Source organism: Ranitomeya imitator, chromosome 1, assembly GCF_032444005.1.
Source record: "Ranitomeya imitator isolate aRanImi1 chromosome 1, aRanImi1.pri, whole genome shotgun sequence".
NCBI classification, from domain to species: Eukaryota; Metazoa; Chordata; class Amphibia; order Anura; family Dendrobatidae; genus Ranitomeya; species Ranitomeya imitator.
This window is the reverse complement of record NC_091282.1, coordinates 946,528,168-946,555,351: the sequence shown is the minus strand read 5'-3', so window position 1 is coordinate 946,555,351 and position 27,184 is coordinate 946,528,168. Positions and strand designations below refer to the sequence as shown.

General features: G+C 44.7%; 1 protein-coding gene across 1 annotated transcript in view; it reads left to right on the top strand.

Annotated features, from left to right (window-relative positions):
* The window catches only part of UBE2D3 (ubiquitin conjugating enzyme E2 D3), an 83,873-nt gene that overhangs the window by 12,706 nt on the left and 43,983 nt on the right, over positions 1-27,184 (top strand). The window contains exons 2-4 of the mRNA XM_069743647.1: positions 9,269-9,332; positions 17,435-17,466; positions 20,154-20,231. Coding sequence (XP_069599748.1) covers positions 9,269-9,332; positions 17,435-17,466; positions 20,154-20,231 — 174 coding nt within the window. The remainder of the gene's footprint in view (positions 1-9,268; positions 9,333-17,434; positions 17,467-20,153; positions 20,232-27,184) is intronic.

Sequence of the window (27,184 nt, the reverse complement as noted above, 5' to 3'; positions counted from 1 at the left end):
TGACATGATTTCCCCCCCCCCCCGGACAAAGTAAAAAAGTATAAATTTTTTTTTTTTTTTTTTTTTTTTACACGTAAAAAAAGTTCCAATAAATACATTCCACTATCTAAATAAAAAAACAAAACAAAAGTACACATTTAGTATCGCCGCGTCCGTAACGACCCGACCTATAAAACTAGGTTAACCCCTTCAATGAACACTGTAAAAGAAAATAGAGGCAAAAAACAACCCTTTGTTATCATACCGCCGAACAAAGTGGAATCGCACACGATCAAAAAGACAGATATAAATAACCATGGTACTGCTGAAAACGTCATCTTGTCCCGCAAAAAATGAGCCAACATACAGCATCAGTGAAAAAATAAGTTATAGTCCTCAGAATAAAGCGATGCAAAAATAATTATTTTTTCTATAAAATAGTTTTTATCGTATGAAAGCGCCAAAAAATAAAAATATAATCTAAATGAGGTATTGCTGTAATCGTACTGACCCGAAGAATAAAACTGCTTTATCCATTTTACCAAACGTGGAACGGTATAAACCAGGGCTGTGGAGTCGGAGGTAGTTTTGGTTGGAGTCGGTAGAAATGTTCCGACTCCAGCTTTAAAAAAAAAAAAAAAAAAAATGTATTAATATTTCATAATTGACCTTTCATATGAATTTTAAAAATGTTACTCAAATATATATGAACTATGAACAACAGTGATAAGCAGTTCTGCTGGAGATAGACATTTCTAAAGGTACCGTCACATTTAGCGACGCTGCAGCGTCGCTGTTTAGGCCGCTAGGAGACGTCAAACACGGCAACAGCAGAACGATGCAGGAGTGACGTACTTATCGTTCTCGCTGGTCGTTGCTCCATGAAAAAACATTGCAGGCATCGTTGCTTTTGCTGTTAAACAGGAGGAATCACGCCGACCTAACGACCAAATAAAGTTCTGGACTTTCAGCGACCATCGATGTTACAGCAGGATCCTGATCGCTGCTGCATGTCAAACACAACGAGATCGCTATCCAGGACGCTGCAACGTCACGGATCGTTGTCGTTCTTGGAAAGTAGTTCAGTGTGAAGGTACCTTTTACTTCTTGTGTGTCACTGTTCTCCACTGCCCTTATCTAATCTTATACTTGGTTAACCTCATGCTGCCCCAACCCCCCTACTTACAATGTATGAAACTGAAAGTGAAAATGTGTTGCAAATTCTTAGTAGTCAAGCTCTTCCTCTAGACTGGATGTTTGGTGTGCGTCTTCCAAGCATCTCACAGCTGCTACTCAGAAGAGGAAGACTGTAAGAACTAGTTTAGAAAAGTTTCTAAAAGTTATTTGCTATATTCTAATTGTATTCTAAAAAATAGAGCAAAAACTATAAGTGGTCTGATAACTTATATGATGGTGAGAAACTGAATAAGCACGATGTTAATATTTGACAACAGTAAATTTGTTGTTACGAATTGGCCATTTATGAAGGAGTCGGAGCCGGAGTCGGAACCTGATAAAATCCAGGAGTCGGAGTCGCAACTGTGGCTTACCGACTCCACAGCCCTGGTGTCGGGGGTTAATGTGCCGGGGGTGGTCCGTGACCGCTCCTGGCACATAGTGCCGGATGTCAGCTGCGATAGATCACATATGACGTACTATCCTGTCGGTCATACGGGCCCACCACACCTCAACGGGATAGTACGTCTAATGTCAGAAAGGGGTTAAACATTCCAAAAATTCCTGTAAAACACCTGAAGGGTTAATAAACTTCTTGAATGTGGTTTTGAGCACCTTGAGGGGTGCAGTTTTTAGAATGGTGTCACACTTTGGTATTTTCTATCATATAGACCCCTCAAAATGACTTCAAATGAGATGTGGTCCCTAAAAAAAAAAAAAAAAAAAAGTGTTGTAAAAATGAGAAATTGCTGGTCAAATTTTAACCCTTATAACTCCCTAACAAAATAAAAATTTTGTTCCAAAATTGTGCTGCTGTAGACATTAGGGAAATGTAACTTAAGTATTTTGTGTGACATATATCTCTGTGATATAAGGGCATAAAAATTCAAAGTTGGAAAATTGCAAAATTTTTGCCAAATTTCCATTTTTTTCACAAACGCAGGTAATATCAAAGAAATTTTACCACTATCATGAAGTACAATATGTCACGAGAAAACATTGTCAGAATCGCCGGGATCCGTTGAAGCGTTCCAGAGTTATAACCTCATAAAGGGACAGTGGTCAGAATTGTAAAAATTGGCCCGGTCATTAATGTCCAAACCACCTTCGGGGGTTAAGGAACTGAAACTCCTTAACCCTTCTTCCAGTTTTAATATGGATACCCTCAAGTGAAAGCTGAAAGTCTGAACTTCAGCTGCATCTGAATTGTTTTGTTTAAAATTCATTGTGGAAATGTCTATAACCAAAATTAGAAAAATGTCTGTCCAAATATATATGGACTTAACTGTATTTGCTGCGTCAAACACTTCTAGCAAAGGGGATGAGATTTATAGAAGTTTCATGCCCACTCTGCTACTCAGCTGACCTGTGTGTTTCAAATCTGCAGCACGTCCATTTCTCTTACGGGTATGTTGAGTTTTGTGTGCAGAATTTCCCCATAGACTTGCATTATGTGCAGAATATCCGCAGATAAACTCACATGGATTTAGTGTATTTCCGCTGCCAAAATCCGCACCTAAGTATGTTAAAGTTTTTTGTCAATGGAGAAAAACCTGGAAGTATAAACAGTGGCTTTATTTAAAACATGACACAAGGCAAACGCAGTCAAAAAGGGATAAACGCATGTTAAAGCTGGCAAGTAACCTATATTAAATAGTAGGTGCTAAAATTCTGCAACATCAAAAATGCAGCAAAAGCTCATCTGTCTATGCTTTCAGTGTTTTTGCTGCAGATATCACCAGTACTAATGGGGGGGATCTGCAAAAAACGCACCTATTTTGAGCTGTTTCTCCTGCCAAGAGATGTAGAAATGGTGCAGAAATTTCTGCAACAAATACTTAATGTGTACCATTTTAAAAATTGTCGGTGTCTGACCGTGTACAGAACATACAACAGCTCCTGGGCAGAGGAGGAAGCAAAAGACAATACTGACATTACAGCAGGAGATTGCAGAGGATACATTTTGTGAGGTAAAATATTGTTTAAGAACAGTCAGTGAAATATTTTACCTGACCAAATGAAAACCTCTGATCCCCTGCTGTAATGTTGGTATTGACTTTTGCTTCCTCCCCTGCCCAGGAGATGTGGTATGTTCTGTATACGGTCAGACAGACAATTTTTAAAATGAACTTTCATTCGTGATAAACCCCCTTTAATGTGACCGGCTTCCTCTGCCTGTAGACACTTCGCATTTGCCGTCAGGAACAGCCGAATGAATCACTCCGCCTGCTCAGAATTCACACAGGTGCAGTAAATCAGACCGCCACCATCTTTGTGCAGACAGTGGCGGTCACATTAAAACTGTGCATGCACTCCTCCTGTACAATGATGACGGCGGTCAGTGAATCATTCGGCTAATCCCAGCGCCATGTTTGCGACGTTCTGCTGGTGGAACTGCGCAAGAGGCTGCATACGTCGTATCGTGTGTATGGTGCGTATGGTGTATCGTGTGCGGTGCGACGGTGTTTTGCTGGTGTACCGTGCAAGAGGCTGGTACCACCAGCAGTTTCCATATTGAGCGGATTTCTTGCAGAAAAAGTCTGGTTTTGTTCAGGAAAATTCTGCAAAGAATCCTGAACGTGTGCACCTAGCCTAAAAGGATTGACATGCTGCGTTTAAGAAACTGCACCACAGCTGAAATAAAAAAAAAAAATACAATTTAAGTGAGATTTTAAAAATTACTTTCAGTATTCGATTGAAAATAAAAAATTCTGCACAATAAATGGGAGAAACTGCATCATGTTTTTCCATTTACACCATTATTATTAGTCCTTCGTAATCAGATGACCATAAGATGAGGAGGGGTTTAGAGGAGGATCTGTGGTTGTGGGTCTGGAGGGTGACTCGGGCCAAGCCTGGCCCTGAAGGCTTGCCCACATAAGTAGCTAGATGTGGTCAGAACAGTAGATGCCTTGCTCACGGCTTGCTTTCTTTTTGCCTCAGATTCTCCTTTCTTGCTCCTGAGGTGATCCTGCCTCATCATGCCGGACGGTCCATGGCAAATTTCTCCCCTTTTTTTTTAATTTTTTTATTTTATTTTTTTTTATGTTGACATCCAGGTTTTTAAGAGACTCTTTAGGCTATATTCACACTTTGCGGATTTTGCTGCGGATCCGCAGCGGATTTGACCGCTGCGGATCCGCAGCAGTTTCCCATGAGTTTACATTTCAATGTAAACCTATGGGAAACAAAAAACGCTGTGCACATGCTGCAGAAAAATCCGCGCGGAAACGCTGCGGATTACATTCCGCAGCATGTCACTTCTTTTCTGCGGATTTTCAGCTGCTCCAATAGAAAACTGCAGTTGAAAATCCGCAGAAGAAAACGCAGTAAAAACCGCGATAAATCCGCAGTAAAAACCGCGATGGGTTTTCACTGCGGATTTTGCAATTCCGCTGCGGAAAAATCCGCAGTGGAATCTGCAAAGTGTGCACATAGCCTTAAAGCGAACCTGTTGCCAGGTTTGACTGAGATTAGGTCATCAACTTTCAGCCCTCATACAGCATTCTATAATGCTTTATATCTGACCCCAACCGAACTGGAAGACAAACACCTTTTATTATACTCTCCTGTGAGGCGCTCTGAACCAAGGGGGGTGTCTTTGGTCAAGCGCCTTCCTTCTTGCCATGCCGTCCTCCTTCTTGCTTCGTATTAATGACGTGTTCCTATGTCTTCCACACAGGGTCCCTGGCATTGCGCTCCTGTGCTGCCTAAGGCCTCTTTCACACGTTAGTGTCTCCGGTACGTGTACTGACAGTTTTCTCACGTACCAGAGACACTGACACACGTAGACCCATTAAATTTCTGGGTCTATGCACGTCTCCATGTTATCACGGCCCGTGTGTCCGTGTGCAAAACATGGAGACATGTCCGCTTTTCTCGTGCAGCACGTACCGCAATACGTCCCGCACACGGAGAACAGTGTGCACTCTCCTCTGTGTGCACGTACCACCCGCAGGAGAGACAGCGCTACAGTAAGCGCTGTCCCCTCTGCGTGTGGTGCTGAATCCGACATTTATTCCTTCTCCCCCAGCAGCGTTCGCTGGAGAAGGAATGAAAAATCAAGGTTTTTTTTTGTTAAAAATAAGTTTGTGGTTCCCCTCCAACCTCCCATCCTCTGTGCGCCCGCCCACTTGCCGAGAAATACTCACCCAGCTCCTGCGATGTATGCTCTCAGCGCCGGCAGCAGGTCCTGTGAGCGGTCACATGGTACCACTCATTAGTGGTGAATATGCGCATATTCATCACTGTAATAAGCGGTACCATGTGACCGCTCGCACAAGACCTGCTGCCGGCGCTGACAGCATACATTGCAGCAGCTGGGTGAGTATTTCTCGGCAAGCGGGAGGGGAACCACAAACTTTATATTTAACACAAAAAAAACCACCTTGATTTTCATTCCTTCTCTCCAGCGAACGCTGCTGGGGAGAAGGAATGAATACCGGCTTCAGCACCAAAAGCGGGGGACAGCGCTTAACTGTAGCGCTGTAAATAGTAATAACGGTCCTAGGAGCGCTGGAATGAGACCAAAACAAGGATTTGTGTTGAACCACAACGCGTTTCAGCGTTTAAACAGTCTTCATCAGGTGGAACTTCCACCTAATGAAGACGGTTTAACCGCTGAAACGCGTTGTGGTTCAACACTAAAATCCTTGTTTTGGTCTCATTTCCAGCGCTCCTAGGACCGTTATTACTATTTACTGCATTTTGTATCCTCCTAGAAGGTTAACGGCTGGAGCTGCGGCGGACCTTTTGCTTTCAATTCTAACTGTGACCCTCACAGCGCTCCCTAGTGACCGCTTTCTTTTCCCTTGAATTTCATTAACTGTAGCGCTGTCTCCTGCACGGTCCGTGTGGTCCTGCACGGCTGCCGCATGTGTGCCACACTGATGTGCCACGTGAGGACATGGATAACTCCGGTACCGGAATTATCTGGACATGTGAAACCGGCCTAAAGCAGAGAAAAATGCTGTAGTCTGCAAGCGAGTGGGCTCATTCACCTTTCCCTTTGTCTGTCCTGCTATTCAGGGCAGAAAAGTACAGGCCTGCGCATGAGCGTAATGCGTAGGGATGCGTCATGGTCTTTCTTGTCTTGCAGGTCAGATTGGAGACATATTACAGCATTCTAGAATTATGTATGTCAGACCTGATGGGTGATGGCCTTATCTCATATTGGTCAAACCTGGTGAACGTTTTGCTTTAAGGTAGTCTTTGTAAAGATTCTTCTGCTTGCATTCCCTGACAGTTTTCAGTACAGTCGTTGATTAGGCACACTGTCTGGCATTCTCACCACATGTCAATCTCACCTGGAGAAGTCAGCTGAGACAGCTCAGGTGAACGTGATTAAAGGGAACCTGTCAGCTGAATTGTGCACAGTAACCTACAGTCAGGTCGCCCTGTTAAACTGATTAAAATTATACCTTAGTAGATGACATCCGTCTTGTGGTTGTTATTTAATCTTTTCCAGTTTAGTCAATATCTGTACATACTTAAAAAAAAAAAAAAAAATCCGGTGTATATCGGATCACAGCTATATACACCGATAGCTGCTACTGTGCGGGCGGCATTCTCAAACTTTTTAGTTGAATAACATCGAGAACATGTATTATTGAGACATGAAACGTGATTATGCTGCAGAGCAGGTGCCACGGCTGCAGGTTTTTTTTTTAAATGTACAGATATTCATTCTGTAAACTAGGGGGCAGGTAAGTGAGGGATCAGCGACCTGACAGCAGTCTGAATACCTAAGCAGAGCCCCACATAAAGACTAGAGTTGAGTGAATTTGATCAGCTCCCTCCTTATTCAGCAAGCTATAGTGCTTGCGAAATAAGCTGCAGAGGGAACCCGGATACCTGGATTGCTCTGGCCGATCAGCTGTCCGGCTCTGCAGCTGCATGTGTCGCGGCGGTGTGAGTCACGACACATGCATGGAGAGCCCAACAAACAGGCTGTGTCGTGACCGTCACACAGTTGCGACACGTGCAGCTATGAAGCTGAACAGCAGATCAGCAGGAGCGATCCAGGTGTCCGGGTTCCCTCGGCAGCTTTTTCGGTAAGCGCTACAGCATGCCGAATATGCAGGGACTCAAGCAAATTGGCTCAACTCTAATAAAGCCCCCCTTTCCAGGCCTGCCCGAGGGCATGAGCATGTCATTAACTAAAAACTGAAAGAAGAAAAAAACCCACAACTGATTTCATCAACCAAAGTATCATTTTAATCAGTATAACGGCGCCGAACTGACACTGTAGGTTACTGTGCACAATCCTGTTGACAGGTTCCCTTTTAAGCTGTTTGGCAGGTCGGCTGTAGACAGTCAACGTCTCACTTGCTTAGATTAAAGGTGCCATCACACATAACGATATCGTTGCTTTTTGTGCCGTAGCAACGATATCGTTAACAAAATCGTTATGCGTGACAGCGACCAACGATCAGGCCCCTGCTGGGAGATCGTTGGTCGCTGGGGAATGATCAGGACTTTATTTCGTCGCTGGATCACCCGCTGACATCGCTGTATTGGTGTGTGTGACGCCGATTCAGCGATGTCTTCACTGATAACAAGGGTAAATATCGGGTTACTAAGTGCAGGGCCGCGCTTAGTAACCCGATGTTTACCCTGGTTACCATTGTAAAAGTAAAAAAAAAACACTACATAACTACATTCCTGTCGCGTCCCCCAGTGTCAGCGCCAGCCGTAAAGCAGAGCACAGCGGTGGCGTCACCGCTCCGCTTTCCGGCCAGCGCTTACACAGTGCAGAGAAGCTGACGGTAAGGGACGCGACAGGAATGTAAGTATGTAGTGTTTTTTTTTTTTTTTTTCTTTTACAATGGTAACCAGGGTAAACATCGGGTTACTAAGCGTGGCCTTGCGCTTAGTAACCCGATGTTTACCCTGGTTACCCGGTGACTTCGGCATCGTTGGTCGCTGGAGAGCTGTCTGTGTGACAGCTCTCCAGCGACCACACAACGACTTACCAACGATCACGGCCAGGTCGTATCGCTGGTCGTGATCGTTGGTAAATTAAGTGTAACGGTACCTTAAGTGTGGTAACGAACAAAGCGTGGTAAAACTTTTCAGTTTAGTGGTAAGGTCGAGTCCCCTCCATTCCCAGATGTTCTTGTACAGTCTCCTTAAGGCGATATGGTCGTTGAGTTTTTGTTGACCTTGGCCTCTATGGTTACTACGTGGCAGTGTGTGCTGCCCAGGTAGGTAAAATTGTCAACTGCTTTGAAGTTGTACTCCTTCACTGTAATGCATGGCTGCTGGTATGGTTTTCCTTGAGCAGGTTGGTACATAATTTTAGTCTTTTCTAGTGTTGATAACGAGACCGTGCGTCTTGGTGTGAACGCATGTTTACCGGGGGGTTGCGGCAGAGGTGTAGCGATGCTGCGGCTCTCTGCTTCAGGAAAATTGCTACCGAGATCTCAATCTGTGCACATGCGGCCTCCGACGGCCCACAGCTTCAGGAAGATGGCCGCAGGGAAACTGGTGATGCATTCTGCTCACCGTGGACATCGGGGTGTGGCACCGCCACATTTCTGCCACCGGCATCCTGAAGAAGGGACTGTGCTCAGAGGCACTCTGCACCGCCAATGTTAATCTAAAATAATTGGACGTGCTTTAAAAAAAATAATAAAATTGCCCTGCTGTGTACTGTGTAATGGCCATGTCTGAACGTGCAAAATTGGCTGCGAATACTCCTCTCCTGGCCACTGTAGGAGTTTCATCTGAAATTCGGATGGGACACAGCCATTCAAGTTTATCCTTGTGCAAAAAATGGATGCCATATTGAGCCACAGTAGAGCATCAGAATTTTAATGCTACATTTCAATTCTGCGACATGGAAATGGTCTTGTATCTGATAGCTGCTTCTGTAAACATTTTTAAAAATGTCCAACTTTTCTGGATGAAACTCTAAGTGACTTTATACAGTCATGTGAACCTATCCTTACAGCAGCAGTTCTCTAATCCTTTTGAACCCCTGGTACTTGGTTGAAGAATTCCATAAATATCATGTGCTGCATACAAAGGCCTTCACCCCCCCCCCCCCCCCCCAACTAACATCTAGTCATTCCCTGGATTTTAAGTCTCATGCATGTTTTTATCTCAACAGGAACTGAATGATTTAGCCCGCGATCCTCCAGCACAATGTTCTGCAGGTCCAGTTGGAGATGACAGTAAGTAATGCTCATCAACCTCCAAAACTGGTTTGTGTGAATGTTTTACCGATTACTTGCTTGAACCCGTTCTACGCCCGGGTGGCGAGCATTTATATTGGTATATGGTCTCCATCCTGTCATGTGCTGCACCCATCCTGCGTCCCCATCCTGTCATGTGCTGCACCCATCCTGCGTCCCCATCCTGTCTTGTGCTGCACCCATCCTGCGTCCCCATCCTGTCATGTGCTGCACCCATCCTGCGTCCCCATCCTGTCATGTGCTGCACCCATCCTGCGTCCCCATCCTGTCATGTGCTGCACCCATCCTGCGTCCCCATCCTGTCATGTGCTGCACCCATCCTGCGTCCCCATCCTGTCATGTGCTGCACCCATCCTGCGTCCCCATCCTGTCATGTGCTGCACCCATCCTGCGTCCCCATCCTGTCATGTGGTGCACCCATCCTGCGTCCCCATCCTGTCATGTGCTGCTCCCATCCTGCGTCCCCATCCTGTCATGTGCTGCACCCATCCTGCGTCCCCATCCTGTCATGTGCTGCACCCATCCTGCGTCCCCATCCTGTCATGTGCTGCACCCATAAGATGCTCCATTCTATATGCCCCCGTACACTGCTCCATTATGGTTGATGGCCCCCTTAACATGCTCCATTCTATATGCCCCCGTACACTGCTCCATTATGGTTGATGGCCCCCTTAACATGCTCCATTCTATACTCCCCCGTACACTGCTCCATTATGGTTGATGGCCCCCTTAACATGCTCCATTCTACAGTGGGGCAAAAAAGTATTTAGTCAGTCAGCAATAGTGCAAGTTCCACCACTTAAAAAGATGAGAGGCGTCTGTAATTTACATCATAGGTAGACCTCAACTATGGGAGACAAACTGAGAAAAAAAAATCCAGAAAATCACATTTGTCTGTTTTTTTTAACATTTTATTTGCATATTATGGTGGAAAATAAGTATTTGGTCAGAAACAAAATTTCATCTCAATACTTTGTAATATATCCTTTGTTGGCAATGACAGAGGTCAAACGTTTTCTGTAAGTCTTCACAAGGTTGCCACACACTGTTGTTGGTATGTTGGTCCATTCCTCCATGCAGATCTCCTCTAGAGCAGTGATTTTGGCTTTTCGCTTGGCAACACGGACTTTCAACTCCCTCCAAAGGTTTTCTATAGGGTTGAGATCTGGAGACTGGCTAGGCCACTCCAGGACATTGAAATGCTTCTTACGAAGCCACTCCTTCGTTGCCCTGGTGGTGTGCTTGGATCACTGTCATGTTGAAAGACCCAGCCACGTTTCATCTTCAATTCCCTTGCTGATGGAAAAAGGTTTGCACTCAAAATCTCACGATACATGGCCCCATTCATTCTTTCATGTACCCGGATCAGTCGTCCTGGCCCCTTTGCAGAGAAACAGCTCCAAAGCATGATGTTTCCACCACCATGCTTTACAGTAGGTATGGTGTTTGATGGATGCAACTCAGTATTCTTTTTCCTCCAAACACGACAAGTTGTGTTTCTACCAAACAGTTCCAGTTTGGTTTCATCAGACCATAGGACATTCTCCCAAAACTCCTCTGGATCATCCAAATGCTCTCTAGCAAACTTCAGACGGGCCTGGACATGTACTGGCTTAAGCAGTGGAACACGTCGGGCACTGCAGGATCTGAGTCCATGGTGGCATAGTGTGTTACTTATGGTAGGCCTTGTTACATTGGTCCCAGCTCTCTGCAGTTCATTCACTAGGTCCCCCCGCGTGGTTCTGGGATTTTTGCTCACCGTTCTTGTGATCATTTTGACCCCACGGGGTGGGATTTTGCGTGGAGCCCCAGATCGAGGGAGATTATCAGTGGTCTTGTATGTCTTCCATTTTCTAATTATTGCTCCCACTGTTGATTTCTTCACTCCAAGCTGGTTGGCTATTGCAGATTCAGTCTTCCCAGCCTGGTGCAGGGCTACAATTTTGTTTCTGGTGTCCTTTGACAGCTCTTTGGTCTTCACCATAGTGGAGTTTGGAGTCAGACTGTTTGAGGGTGCGCACAGGTGTCTTTTTTATACTGATAACAAGTTTAAACAGGTGCCATTACTACAGGTAATGAGTGGAGGAAAGAGGAGACTCTTAAAGAAGAAGTTACAGGTCTGTGAGAGCCAGAAATCTTGATTGTTTGTTTCTGACCAAATACTTATTTTCCACCATAATATGCAAATAAAATGATAAAAAAACAGACTGTGATTTTCTGGATTTTTTTTCTCAGTTTGTCTCCCATAGTTGAGGTCTACCTATGATGTAAATTACAGACGCCTCTCATCTTTTTAAGTGGTGGAACTTGCACTATTGCTGACTGACTAAATACTTTTTTGCCCCACTGTATATGCCCCCGTATGCTGCTGCAATATAATTAAAAAAAAAAATACCATACACCCCCATCGTCGCTGGGCGCCGAGTGCTTGGGGGCCTGAGCAGGCGGGGACACCGGCGCGCTGTGGGGGTCAGGTGCCGGTATCGCCGCCAGCTCAGGCCCCTCAGCACTTACTATATTCACCTGGCCCCGTTCCACCGCTGCGCGCCGCCATCTTCCCGGTTCTCTGGCTGTGACTGGTCAGTCAGAGGGCGGCACTGGCGCGCATTAAGCGCGTCATCGCGCCCTCTGAACTGAAGGTCACAGGCCGAGGACCGGGAAGATGGCGGCGCGCAGCGGTGGAACGGAGGATAGGTGAATATAGCCGATACTCACCCTCCTGGCGGTCTCTGCTTCTTTGTTGGAGATCGCGGTGTGCGTTCAGTGTTAACGCATACCGCGATCTCCCGGGAGTGTCACTCTGTGAGGCCCAGACTGCGCCGGCGCTTGCGCAGTCTATAAAGGCTTCGGACAGAGTGACGCTCCCAGCGTTATATTATAGATAATTTTTTTTTTTTTCCCCATCGACATAGCTGTATGGGGGCTTGTTTTTGCTGGACGAGTTGTACTTTTGAATGACGCCATCAATTTTGTCGTGATGTGTTGGAAAGCGGGAATGGCAATAAAAAGTTGACTCAGCAGTTGTTTTGTGTTTTTTATTTACCGTGTATATTTTATGTTAAATGACCTGGCAGTATGATTCTCAAGGTCAGTATGATTATGGAGATGCCAGATATGCATAGTTTGTTTCATTTAAATGGTGAAAAAAAATTTCAAAAGTTTAACGAATGTGCTTAATTTTCACTATATGGGGTTGTGTGAGGATTTTTATTTCTTTTTTTAATTCCCCCGAGCTGATGCTTTCAATGATGTATACAGGTGCTTCTCACAAAATTAGAATATCAGCGAAAAGTTAATTTCAGTTCTTTATACAAAAAGTGAAAATCATAGATTACCGTATTTTTCGGACCATAAGACACACAACCCCCCCCCCCCCCCCCCCTGCAAATTTGGGAGGAAAATGTGAGCGCATCTTATGGTACAAATGTAATGGGGGGGAGGGGGCAGCAGCGGAGTGGGATCGCAGTCACAGGAGGCAGCTCTGGGGAAACCACTGGTCTCCCTGCCCACCTGTCAGCGCAGAGCTGTGGGCAGGGAGCAGCGAATGAATATTCCTTAAACAGCGGACACACATGGTTTCCGTAGCACTGGATTCCTGCAGCGGCTGGGGAGATCATGTGTCCAGTACAGGGGAGGAGGGGGCAGGAGCAGGGGGCCAGAAGAGAGGGATGCCGCCTACCTGCCTGGGCTGTGCTGGATGTGGAGTGCTCCCCGCTCCAGCATAGGACCTGTGTGAGGTCAAGAAGCGGGTGGGCTGGAGTATCACATGACTGCACAAAGCCCTCCCTCTTCATTATGTCGTCAGATCCTGAAGATATGTACTAGAATCTGAAAGCTTCTTACTACATGAGTTGTAGAGAGACAATAAGAGGGAAGGCTCTGTGTGGTCATGGTATGCTGCAGCTCTTCATTACTTCACCACAGCGTGGCTGGCTGTGGGACCTGCACAAGTAAGAATAAATTAAAATTACAACACAAAAATGCACTCTAACTCCCAGCATGTCCTGCAGGAGTGGCATAGTTCTCCCATGGGATCTTAAAGCAGCACTCCCATGTTAATTTTTCAGTGCTGGAGTGGTGCTTTAAATGTAAGCACTGTGCCCCCATTCTCATACTCTCGCTCCAGAGTACTTTACAGCCGCCACACTGGTCCCGCAGCACCATCTTCTACCCGTAGCTTCCAATATAATAACATACTATACTATTATGTGTGGTGTTAAATATTTTACCACATTTTTTGCTTCAAACATTTTTTTCCCTACTTTCCACCTCTAAAACCTGGGTACGTCTTATAGTCCGAAAAATACAGTATATAATCATTGCAAACAGTGACTGATTTCAAGTGTTTATTTATGTTAATGTTGATGATTATGGCTTACAGCCAATGAAAACCCATAATTCATTTTCTCAGTAAATTAAAATACTTTATAACACCAGCTTGAAACATGACTTTAAAAGCTGAAATGTTGGGCTTCTGAAATGTATGTTCAGTAAATGCATTCAATACTTGGTCTGAGCTCCTTTTGCATCAGTTTCTGCATCAATGCGGCGTGGCATGGAGGCGATCAGCCTGTGGCACTGCTGAGGTGTTATGCAAGCCCCGGTTGCTTTGATAGCAGCCTTCAGCTTGTCTGCATTTTTGAGTCTGGTGTCTCTCCTCTTCCTCTTGACAATACTCCATAGATTCTCTATGGGGGGTTAAGGTCAGACGAGTTTGCTGGCCAATCAAGCACAGTGATACTTTTTTTTTTTAAACCAGGCATTGGCACTTTTGGCAGTGTGGACGAGTGACAAGTCTTGCTGGGGAATGCAATTTCCTTCTCCAAAAAGCTTGTTGGAAGAGGGAATAATGAAGTGCTCTTAAAATTTACTGGTAGACGGCTGCGCTGACTTTGGCCTTGATAAAACAGTGGCCCTGTACCAGCAGATGACATGGCTCCCCAAACCATCACTGATAGTGGAAGCTTCACACTAGACCTCAAGCAGCTTGGATCGTGTGCCTCTCCAGAGTTTCTCCAGGCTCTGGGACCTTGATTTCCAGATGAAATGCAACATATACTTTCATCTGAAAATAATAACTTGGACCACTGAGCAACAATCCAGTTCTTTTTCACCTTGGCCCAGGTAAGATGCTTCTGATTGATCATGAGTGGCTTGACACAAGTAATGTGACACTTGTAGCCCATGTCCTGGATACGTCTGTGTGTGGTGGCTCTTAAAGCAATGACTCCAGCAGCAGTCCACTCCTTGCGAATTTCCATCAAATGTTTGAATGGCCTTTTCTTAACAATTCTTTCAAGGCTGCGGTTATCCCAGTTGCTTGTGCACCTTCTACCACACTGGATACAGTACTCTGAACAGCCAGCTTCTTTAGCTTTTTGTGGCTTACCTTTGTTAGCCTTGTTTAGCCTTTTGTGGCTTACCATCCTGTTGGAGTGTGTCAAGTCAGCAGTCTTCCCCATGAGTGTGGAGCCTACTGAATCTGACTAATGGACCTGTTTGTACGCTTAGGAAGCCTTTGCGGCAGTTTATTAACCTAATTTATTGAGCTAACGACTCTTGGGTTTTCATTTGCTGTAAGCCATAATCATCAACATTAACAGAAATAAACACTTGAAACAGATCACTGTAATGACTGAGTTTCACTTTTTGTATTGAAGAACTGAAATTTAACTTTGATATTCTAATTTTTTTTGAGAATCACTTGTAGTTTTGGGGTAGATACAATGTTTTGATTGCCTCTTAATACGCTTTTTTGTGTTGTGGCTGCCGAAAAAACTGAAATTCTAGCTGCTTAATTGAATCTTCTCACTAAGCAGTTTACCAATCTGATTTAATAATTTTTTTTTTTTTTTTTACGTACCTTGCCATGACTAATTTGTATTTTTTTGAATTTTTAATGGGAGATGGTAGAAACTATTTAAACACGTATATTTTTTTTTTTTTAAAACCACTTTTTTTTTTTTTTGCACTTGTGTATTTGTCCCTTCAGTGGACTTGAAACTATGATCATCTGATGGCTTGTCGTAATATACAGCAATGCCACAGTATTGCTGTATATAGCTAAAATCACGCCAGCCACGTGTTGACTTACACAGGAGTAGTCTAGAGGCACAGACTTCTTCAGCAGCCCCCTGGCCATCATGTTACTGAATGGCCAATGGATGCATAGAACGGCCCCCTGACAGTGCGCTGTGAATGCCGCTGTGACAGATTGACAGTGGAATTTGACAAGTTTACAGCCACAGGCTCAGCTTTGCTCCTCCCCAGCTGTTTGACGGAATCTTAACGCTGAATCACCATCTACCGCAAAGTCAGGGACATGGCATATGGTGTATTCTGTATGTCATGTGTCATTAAGGGGTTTAGATAATTTAGACATGTATCAACAAAAAAGACTGAATTCCCAATTTCCCCCAAAAATGTGAATATGAAGTCCTTTTTGCAGTAAGGCCGGGGTCACACTTGCGTATGGCATCCGATGCTATATGCTAATGACCCTCGGTTCCTGCTCTGCTGCGAGTGGGAGCAGAGTGGAATTGGAGCACAGCCGCGGGGGAGGCGCAGAAACTTCTAACTTTTCCATCTCCTCCATTGCTGGTGTCGGCGTATAGCGCACATCACTCGGCTGATATCCAAGTGATATGTGCGGTCACTCGCACCCATAGACTTAAATGGGTGCGAGTGCGCCAATTGTTGGTGACAATCGCAGCATGCTGTGATTTCACTCGCACGTACAATACGGCCGAGGAGAAAACAGTGATGTGAGTTGCCCCATAGATGAATACTGGTCCGAGTGCTATGCGATGTTTTATCGCATAGCACTCGTCCGTATTCCTCGCATGTGTGACCCCGACCTGGGGGTGTATGAGGCAAGCTCACAAGCTGAGCACACTGAAGGACTTGCAGGTGCTGGCTTAGGCCCCTTTCACACATCAGTTGTTTGCTGTCAGTCATAAGCCGTTGACTTGACCGAACCGTCGCAGATTGTGAAAAGCTGATGCAATGGATTTGTTCTTTTCTACGGATCCGACTAGCGGATCTAGCTAACTGGATCCTAAATACATCGGAGCATGCTCAGTTGCAAAAAGGAATTTGTCGCCGTATTCCGTCATTTGACTGATTCAGTTTCATTCGAGCAAACGACTGATGGTGATGGATCTGTTGCTGTCCGTTTTTTTTTTTTTTTTTGACGTACACAAAAAAAGTTACTTTGACTGTCGTCTCCGGCCGCCGGACAAGCAATTTTTGACGGATCTGGCGAACGACAGATTAATCGTGAGGCCATCCGTCGCTAATACAAATCTATGAGACAAAAGATCCGGCGGCATCAGTCGCCAGATTCGTTTTTTTCAAAAATTCGACGGATTGCGACTGATGGCAAAAACGATTTTGTGAAAGGGGCCTTACACAGCTAACTGCAGGCCTGTGAGACCAAATATACACGTCTGTGTGAACACATTATAGTCTAGGGATATAATTGTCCAGATACGCACACCAAATATTGCTGAAAATCGAATACAACATATTGGTGTACTAATGAAAAACTGTCATTGCCACTCCCCTCCTTCAGGTGATTGGAGAACTGAAATTTTGCATTGCATGTTGGTATTGTCTATTGTGCAATCACAGGTTCAAGTTCATCAGAGAAATGAATTGTGGAAAAAAAAATAAATGTGAATTTGGTATAGCCATTTAACTGCTCAAACATTCTGTAATTTAAAAAATAACGCCCAAATAACTCACTGCTTTATATTCATTTTTTCCCCCGATATATCCCAAAATGGAACAATTATGAGCTCACCCAGTTAATCTAAAAATGATTGGTATCAAAGGAAGTTTACAAATGCAATGTTTTTCACCATTTCCGTTCAATTTGCTTTTGGCATGCAGATTTGCAAGATGAAGGTGACCTGTCGCATTTCTCTGCTGCACAGTGAACGCTACATTGCTCCTCACTTAAAGCAAAAGTTCACAAAGTTATGGCTCTTGGAAGGCAACTTGCAGAGATTGCCTAAAATATAAGCGTAGGTTTACCTCACAGTATACAAATGCTTAAACAAATTTTTAATCTCTTCCAGTGTTTCATTGGCAAGCAACAATTATGGGCCCTGTAAGTATGAAGACCATTTTAACTTGTTTGTCCACTTAAGTTACTTTTTTGCCTCAGCACAAGTACGTTTTACATGAAATTCTCAATTTAATTTGTGTTAACTTTGTTTTAAGAGTAAACATTGTCTTAATTTGTCTTAATTTTTTTTTTCACGACTCGCATGTGAAAATAAGAAACTGTAATGTCAGTGAAATTGGCCCCTTTCTCTGCCAGAACTGATCTTTTGTTCTCAATTCACAGGTAAAATCTGTCTTCAGTGACGCTCTTAAGGTACCTTCACACTAAGCGACGCTGCAGCGATACCGACAACGATGTCGAACGCTGCAGCGTTGCTGTTTGGTAGCTGGAGAGCTGTCACACAGACATTTCTCCAGCGACCAACGATGCCGGTAACCAGGGTAAACATCGGGTTACTAAGCGCAGGGCCGCACTTAGTAACCCGATGTTTACCCTGGTTACCATCGTAAAAGTAAGAAAACAAACACTACATACTTACCTTCCGCTGTCTGTCCCCGGCGCTCTGCTTTCCTGCACTGACTGTGAGCACAGCGGCCGGAAAGCAGAGCGGTGACGTCACCGCTGTGCTTTCCGGCTGGCCGGCGCTCACAGCCAGTGCAGAGAAGCAGAGCGCCGGGGACAGACAGCGAAGGTAAGTATGTAGTGTTTGTTTTTTTTTTAACTTTTACGCTGGTAACCAGGGTAAACATCGGGTTACGAAGCGCGGCCCTGCGCTTAGTAACCCGATGTTTACCCTGGTTACCAGTGAAGACATCGCTGAATCGGCGTCACACACGCCGATTCAGCGATGTCTGCAGGGAGTCCAGCGACGAAATAAAGTGCTGGACTTTCTGCAGCGACCAACGACATCACAGCAGGATCCTGATCGCTGCTGCGTGTCAAACTGAACGATATCGCTAGCCAGGACACTGCAACGTCACGGATCGCTAGCGATATCGTTCAGTGTGAAGGTACCTTTAGGCTGGGTTCACATAACGTTTTGGCAGTCCGTTAGACTGACTAGGTTACGCCGCAGCATAACGCGGTGTAACTCTGTCAGTTAATGCCGCCATTAAGCCATATGTCGGACACATCGCTAGCGATGTGCCGTCATTGAGTGACGGACCCTGGGACGTGGGCTGCAGCGTTTCCGGGTCCGTCACTGCTAGCGCAGATAGAGTATCTGCTAGCTCCATCTGCTATAGCGATTTGGCATGTCGGCACTTGCGTTAGCACAGCCCGTTTAACGCATGTGTTGAACAGGCTGATTTAACTCCATGTGAACCTAGCCTTACATTACTGAGATGGGAGAGAAGAGTTTGTGCTTCCAATGATATATGCAAGAGAGTCATTGGTTTTCAGCAGAATCTCTGCCTCTTTCTCCTCCATTAACTCTTCAGTGCACCAACATTTGTCTCCCATTTCAGTAATAGGTAAATCTCTCTTCACTGAATACGTGAAAAAAAGTGAAATATCAATCCAGGAGTAGAGGCCGTTTTCCCTGATAAGACAGATTACAGAGTTTCTTGATTTAATTTGTACTAATGATAGATAAAATACAAATTACAATTGGTTACTCTAATATTTGCATTCCCAAAGGTATTAAAGTTAGGCCTGGTTAATGTTTGATTTGGTTTTTTTTTTTTTTTTTAAATCTTTGTAGAACAGCACCAGGAAAAAACATGTGAACGTTGCCTTCAGTTTTTTCAGTGCTTGGGCTACACAAAGAACGATCTTCAAGATTGCAGGGGAAAGGTTCTTGAAGGCCTAGCCTTACTCTGAAACACTTGCAGTTACCATATTCATGTCAAATGTATATGAAATGACACCTATGGGAGGGAGCCAGTGGGAGGATTTCCCATTAAAATTACCAATAGGCCTCGTATCTTGGACATGTCATGCAACAAAAGTGTTGTGTTTTTTTTTTTTGTCTACAACTTACTGTTATGTGCCTATTTTAGAGTTCTAGATGGGTTGCAATCAAAGAATGCAACAGGGTTAGATCGGTCAGGCTACGTTGTGACTCTCGGCTATCATTAGTGTCAATTTCACTGTGCATCAGCACATTTTTGCTCTCCATACGTTGCCATTAGCCCCTGCCTGGAAAACACACGTTGTGCATTTTAAAGAGGACTGTGCCAGGAGCCAGATTGTATTGTGAAATCTTACAGATCCACTTTAAGCAAACTGAACAGATTTGTGGATGGAGGACTTGTATTTGTGATGGCCTATGTGCTTTGTAAAGCCATGTCAGAATGGCTACTCTGATATCTCGCACTTTTGTACAAGCTGCTAGTCAGACTGAATACAATTTTTCTTGAACTCTTACTATAGGGAAAAATTAGTATTGGAAAAGGGGATATTGTCTGCAAACTGTGTGCAGACTTGTCTCCTCACAGTTAAGCACACTGCATTGAGGCAAAGTACATACAGATCCATTTAATAATGCATGCAGTTTGCATTCGCTGCTGTTTAATGACTGATTTCACAAGGCAGTCTAGGATTGGAGCAATACGCAATTTAACCCAATAGTTGAAATGACCTGTCATTTTATGCTTAGTCTTAAAGAATACGCTCGGGCATACTTTCTTGAGACTAAATATCGAATTGTCTTACTGCCACACTTAAATTCCTAATAAAAATATATATATATATTTTGTTATCCAATTGTTTATTCTTGTTTGTTGCAGAATGACAGTCCATATCAAGGTGGTGTTTTTTTCTTGACGATCCATTTTCCTACAGACTACCCCTTCAAACCTCCCAAGGTAAGTAATTGGTTTATTTTTATTGAAAACAAAAAACAAACAAACTTATGCCACAAGGAGACTGAGCAGAAGATTTTTTTTTTTAGTCGGCAAAGCTTTTACTACAACAGGCTTTTGAATCTATTGCAATGATTAGACATAAGCTGTGCTCCAGAATGAATGTATGTATGAACAATATTTGCTGCAGAACCCTGATTAATGTGTTGCCAATTAACATATAATACAGATCTTGATCATGATGGGTAAGGTCTTCAGCAATGTTAATGTGTTTTTCCCCCCGACAATAGATTGTTTGATACTCTGTCCTATGTATGACAGCGAGGAAATTATCTCCACCGGTCAGAGCTGCGGTTCCCACACTGTCAAGACAACGGGAGCGCTCAGCTGTGATCGGAGGTGTCTGGTCACTGTCAGCTGATGGGACTACTGCTGAGCGGATGATAGGAGTGGTCATCAGCTGCTCCTGCACTGTAAATAAATAATTTAAAATTAATAAAAAAAAAAAAACCCTGCATGGGTTTTCCGCTGTTTTTTTTTAAAATTTTTTATAACAAGCCAGGTAAAACTCGCAGCTTGGGGCTACAACCCTCAGCTGTAAGCTTCAGCAAGGCTAGTTATCAAGAATGAGGCCACATGCACACCCTCAGTATTTGGTCAGTATTTTACATCAGTATTTGTAAGCCAAAACCAGGAGTGGGTGATAAATGTAGTAGTGGTGCATATGTTTCTATTATACTTCTTCTCTGATTGTTCCACTCCTGGTTTTGGCTTACAAATACTGAGGTAAAATACTGACCAAATACTGAACGTGTGAACATGGCCAAAAGGGACTTCCACGCTGTTTTAATCACTAAAAATGTATGGGCCCCCCCTTTTTTGACAACCAGCCTTGCTAAAGCTGACAGCTGGGGGCTGCTATTCTCGGGCTGGTAAGGGGCCATGGATATTGCACGCCTCACCCCTTCCCCCAGCTTAAAAATAAGTCTGCAGCTGCCCTGTATTGTCAGGTGACATAAAGCCCAAGGATTAGAAATGGAGAGGCGTCTATAAGACATCTATCCATTACTAATGCTATAGTGATATAGCAAATGGACACAGCCAGCATAAAGCTCCGTCCCAGCTAGACTAAACTTTGGTGACATCGGTGAGATCCCCGCTAGCATAGTGAGAAAGTTCTCCGGGTGAAATTTTTTTTTTTTCCGCTTTAATTTCCCCTCCAATTAGGTATATGTAATGTATGTTCCCTGTGGCTAGAAAAGTACTTGCGGCATTGGTCTGCTTCTGCAGCATGTGTTTGAAGGCTGTCAAAGTTTTATACTTGGAGAAATAGTAAGTTAGTTGTGACATCCGGACCTCATAAGATGAGAGGGGGGCTAGAACCAGTAGAATATGGCAGCCAGCAAGTATTTTACTGCACACAAAGAACATGCTTTGCTTACACAAATCTGTGGTCAAATTAACAAAAAACTCCAGAGTGGTACTTTAATAAAATAATCTTAGGCTGGCTTATTAGTGCAGCAGCTACAGGGGGAAAACTGACTCCCACTAGGAAAATATTTAGAATTGAGAGTCCTCAATGGTTGATACCTTTTTAGTGGCTAACTGAAAAGATGGTATCAAATTGCAAGCTTTCGAGACTACACAGGTCTCTTCATCAGGCAAAGACTAAAAGAAATTCTGAAGAATCACATATTTATGCACAACATAGCACAGTAAAAAAAGGAAAAACCATGGATAATACAGGTGACATGAAGCAGATAAGGTTCTTGGATAAGGATTGTTTTATTGTCCTCTGATCAGGGTCTCTGTTGTGATGACCCCTCATAGTCTGAGGGGCAAGTTCCTTAGGGTACCGTCACACAGTGCCATTTCGATCGCTACGACGGTACGATTCGTGACGTTCCAGCGATATCCATACGATATCGCTGTGTCTGACACGAAGCAGCGATCAGGGATCCTGCTGCGAATCGTACGTCGTAGCAGATCGTTTGGAACTTTCTTTCGTCGCTGGATCTCCCGCTGGCATCGCTAGATCGGTGTGTGTGACACCGATCTAGCGATGCGTTCGCTTGTAACCAGGGTAAACATCGGGTTACTAAGCGCGGTCCTGCGCTTAGTAACCCGATGTTTACCCTGGTTACCAGCGTCAAAAAAAAAAAAAAAAAACAGCACATACTTACTTACATTCCGGTGTCCGTCCCTTGCCGTCTGCTTTCCGCACTCAGTGACTGCTGGCCGTAAAGTGAAAGCAGAGCACAGCGGTGACGTCACCGCTGTGCTGTGCTGTGCTTTCACTTTACGGCCGGCAGTCACTGAGTGCGGGAAGCAGACGGCAAGGGACGGACACCGGAATGTAAGTATGTGCTGTTTGTTTTTTTTTTTACGCTGGTAACCAGGGTAAACATCGGGTTACTAAGCGCGGTCCTGCGCTTAGTAACCCGATGGTTACCCGGGGACCTCGGCATCGTTGTTCGCTGGAGAGCTGTCTCTGTGACAGCTCCCCAGCGACCACACTACGATTTACCTACGATCACGGCCAGGTCGTATCGCTGGTCGTGATCGTAGGTAAATCGTGTAGTGTGACGGTACCCTTAGTTGATGTAAAAAGACAAATCCGTGCGACACATTCATTCCTCCACTAAGATTGTCAAAGGTCGTCATCAGTTTATATTCCCAGACTCTTCTGTCTCTCTGAGATTTGAAGCTACCTTTTAACACAAGTAATTTCATGTCCATAATGTTATGATTTTGGAGACAAAAATGTATTGCCACAGGTAAATCCATTCTTTTTTCTTTTATTGTGTGGCGGTGAGAATTCATTCTTGTTCTAAGCTTTTGCCCTGTCTCCCCCAGTTGGACATTTAGTACAAATAATTAGGTACACCACATTAGAAGTGACGCAGCTGAAAGTACTTGGTATCTTGTAGTCCTGATGTGAATTGGGGATCTTTATCTTGTCCGTGGTCATTATAAATGGAAGGTTTTACATTTTTTCTGATTGCAAGGAAAGGTACCTGCAGCTGTTGGATAGGACAGGGAGCTCTTGACAATGATGCTTCTTAGATTTGGGGGCTGCCTAAAACACAGTAATCGGGGGTTTAGAAAAATGGATTGTAAGCGGGCATTTTTGTGTAGTAAAGGTTGTAATTTCTGTGCAGCTCCCCTTAGCACCTCCAGATTTGGATTTTAGGTAACTACTGGAGGTGCCCATTTATTTTCTTCTTTAGCTTTGTAATGTAGCAGGTGATTCCTTGATATTCTGGTGGCTCTTGTAATCTGGTTTTCAATTGTTCTTGGATGGTAGCCCTGATTCAAAAAGGTCTTTCTGAGGTGACCAAGGTGTTCATCCCTATCCATTGGGTTGGAACATATACGATTGTATCTGATGGCTTGGCTGTAGACAATAAAAATTTTTATGTGTTTTGGATGGAAACTGTCCCATTTAAGGTATGTTGGACGGTCGATTGGCTTCTGATACAGGGATTTCTCTATTTTATTGTTCTGCAGCTTAATGATGGTGTCCAAAATGTTAATTTCAGTGCAGGAGTAGTTGAGTGTCAAGTTGATGGTAGGATGAAATTGATTAAACTGTTCATGGAATGTCTTTAGCTGTGGCTCAGACTCCGTCCAGATGATTAAAATGTCCCATCAGGCCTCTGGCGTACTACCGCTACCTTGATGACATGAGGACAAAAAGTCGCTTTCAAGCTTGGCCATGAAAAGATTTGCATCCTGGCCACCATGGATGTGGAATCTTTGTACTCCAATATCCCATACCAGGATGGATTAAATACCTGCAAATTCTTCCTGGAAAACACGGACTGATGCATATTCTGTGGTGAAAGTTATAAAATTTATCCTCACCCACAATTACTTTGAATTTGACAAGAAGATCTATCTACAGGAGACTGGCACAGCAATGGGAAGTAAAATGGCCCCACAGTATGCAAATCTTTTCATGGCCAAGCTTGAAAGCCTCTGGCGTACTAAAATATTCTGTAAAGTTCCCAGGCTCGAGTTAGAGGACATCCAGCAGAGGGCGCATCACTGCGACTGAAGGTAACTACAGGTCATTGACCTACATTCCATTCATTCCATGGGGTTTTACAGGCAGGAGCACAGCTGCATTAGCAGAGCTTCTGCTTGTAAAATTAGTTAACCCCTTCAGATGGATTTACAGCGTGGGACGAGACTGATCATCGGAAGGTATGGGATATTGTTTTTTTATTTTACCTTTTTTTACAGAACGAGGGTCGTCGGGTGGATTACCAGTATAATAAAATATTACAAAAACCTGTGTATTTATTTCACTAAAATACTTTGTAATAGTGTTTGTGTGTGTTTGTTTTTTTAACCATTTCATACAATTGGATTAATAATGGATAGGTCTCATAATTGACACCTCTCCATTATTAACCTGGCTTAATGTCACCTTACAATAGCAAGGTTCGGCAATAACCATGGACCCTCCCCAGGCTATTAATATCTGCTTTACCACTCTGGCGGAGAAAATTGCGCGGGAGCCCACGCCAATTTTTTCCACGATTTAACCCTAAAATTTAATGGCTGGAGCGCCCAAATTTTGCACATACACACTACTAACATTAGTTGTGTGGAATATGCAAAAAAAGGGATATGAGATGGTTTACTGTATGTAAACCATGTCTCACATCATGTCGGGTTTGTGAAGGAGATAGCTTAAAAGCCGGTAATTCAATTGACGGCTCTTGCTATTGAACCCGTTCTACGCCCGGGTGGCTAGCATCTATATTGGTATATGGTCTCCATCCTGGTATGTGCTGCTCCATCCTGTGTCCCCATCCTGCCATGAGCTGCTCCATCCTGCGTCCCCATTCTGACATGTGCTGCACCCCCATTCTGACATGTGCTGCACCCCCATTCTGACATGTGCTGCTCCCATCCTGCGCCCCCATTCTGACATGTTCTGCACCCATCCTGCGCCCCATTCTGTCATGTGCTGCTCCCGTCCTGCGCCCCTGTTCTGTCATGTGCTGCTCCCGTCCTGCGCCCCTGTTCTGTCATGTGCTGCTCCCGTCCTGCGCCCCTGTTCTGTCATGTGCTGCTCCCATCCTGCGCCCCTGTTCTGTCATGTGCTGCTCCCATCCTGCGCCCCCGTTCTGTCATGTGCTGCTCCCGTCCTGCGCCCCTGTTCTGTCATGTGCTGCTCCCATCCTGCGCCCGTTCTGCTGCTATATATTCATATATACATGCATATATACAAAAAAAAAATACCATACTCTCCTATCGTCGCTGGGGGCCTGAGCAGGCGGGGACACCGGCGCGCTGTGGGGGTCAGGTGCCGGAGTCACCGCTAGCTCAGGCCCCCAGCACTTGCTATACTCACCTGTCTGTCCCGTTCCAGCGCTGCGCGCCGCAATCTTCCGGCTCCTCTGGCTGTGACTGTTCAGTCTGAGGGCGGCGCCGGCACACATTAAGCGCGTCATCGCGCCCTCTGAACTGGGAACGTCACAGCAGAGGACCCGGGAGACGGAGCCGCACGCAGCGCTGGAACGGGGGACAGGTGAATATACTTATCCTCCTGGCGGTCCCTGACTCTCCGGTGGAGATCGCGGTGTGCTTTCAGTGTTTACGCATACCGCGATCTCCTGGGAGCGTCACTCTGTGAGGCCCAGACTGCGCCGGCGCTTGCGCAGTCTATAAAGGCTTCGGACAGAGTGACGCTCCCAGCGTTATATTATAGATACACATACTCTATATTCTCTATTCTGTGTATACATCTACTGTAATCTAACCTGTCAGTGTGATTTTACTGTACACTGCGCTGAATTGCCGGCTTTTCAAAGGACACCGGTGCGTAAAAATCGGACAGCACTCGCATGGTGCGAGTGCTGTGTTTTTTTTTTTTTTGTTTTTTTTTGTCGTACCCATTGACTTGCATTGGCGAGTCTCGTCCGAAAATCGCAGCAATACGCAGCATGCTGCAATTTTTTTTTTTCTCCCCCCTCCCTCAGTCCGATTTCAGCTTAGAAAAAAATTGCAAATGGAATGTCACCTATTGAATAACATTAATCCGAGTGCAATCCGTTTTTTTTTTTTTATCGGATTGCACTCGTCCGTTTTTCTCGCAAGTGGAAAAGAGGCCTAAGGTAGATGTCTGTTACCGATCCATGGATTCTACCAGAGAACCTGGGCCTGCTTACCCAGGGACCTGGTGTGCCACTCTCAAGTGAAGGGCTTCCATGTGGCAGTATGGAATTTGAGGGGTCGTTACCGAGTCGGTAGGGATTCTTACCAGGGCTATTTTCCACTCTGTTGAAAAGGTAGGAAGCTGATTACATCAACGATCTATGGTAGAGCATAGAAGAAATTCCTGGAGTTTTTAAGGCAGCGCTTGAGGGATGAAGCTCCAGTTGGGGCAATTCTAGAATTTCTACAGTCGGGATTGCAACTAGGGTTATCTACTCGCAAGGTACAGGAGTCTGCCTTGGGTGTCTTGTATAATTGCAACCGAGCATCCAATAGATGGGTGTCCCGATTTTATTAAATCCTGTAACGGATGTAGGCTGGTTATAATTCCTCCCATGGGACCTGAACCTAGTTTGAGGCGCTAACAAGGGAACCATTCGAGCCCTTACTGGCGTTATCTGCAAAATACCTCATGCTTAAAATGGTGTTGCTAGTGGCCTTAACATCAGCCGCCCGTAGGGTAAGTGACATACAAGCCCTGTCTATATGCCCCCCATACACGCAAGTATGTGAGGACAAGGTGGTTCTGAGACCAGATCCTGCCTATCTCCCCAAAGTATTTCTTAAATTCCATAGGAGCCAGGAGATCACCTTACCCTCATTCTGTGATGACCCTAAAAATCCAGGGGAGGACAAATTCCATACTTTAGACGTGAAGAGGTACATGTCCATGACTAGTCAGTGGAGGAAAGATCAGTCCCTATTCATGGCCTTCCAGGGTAGCA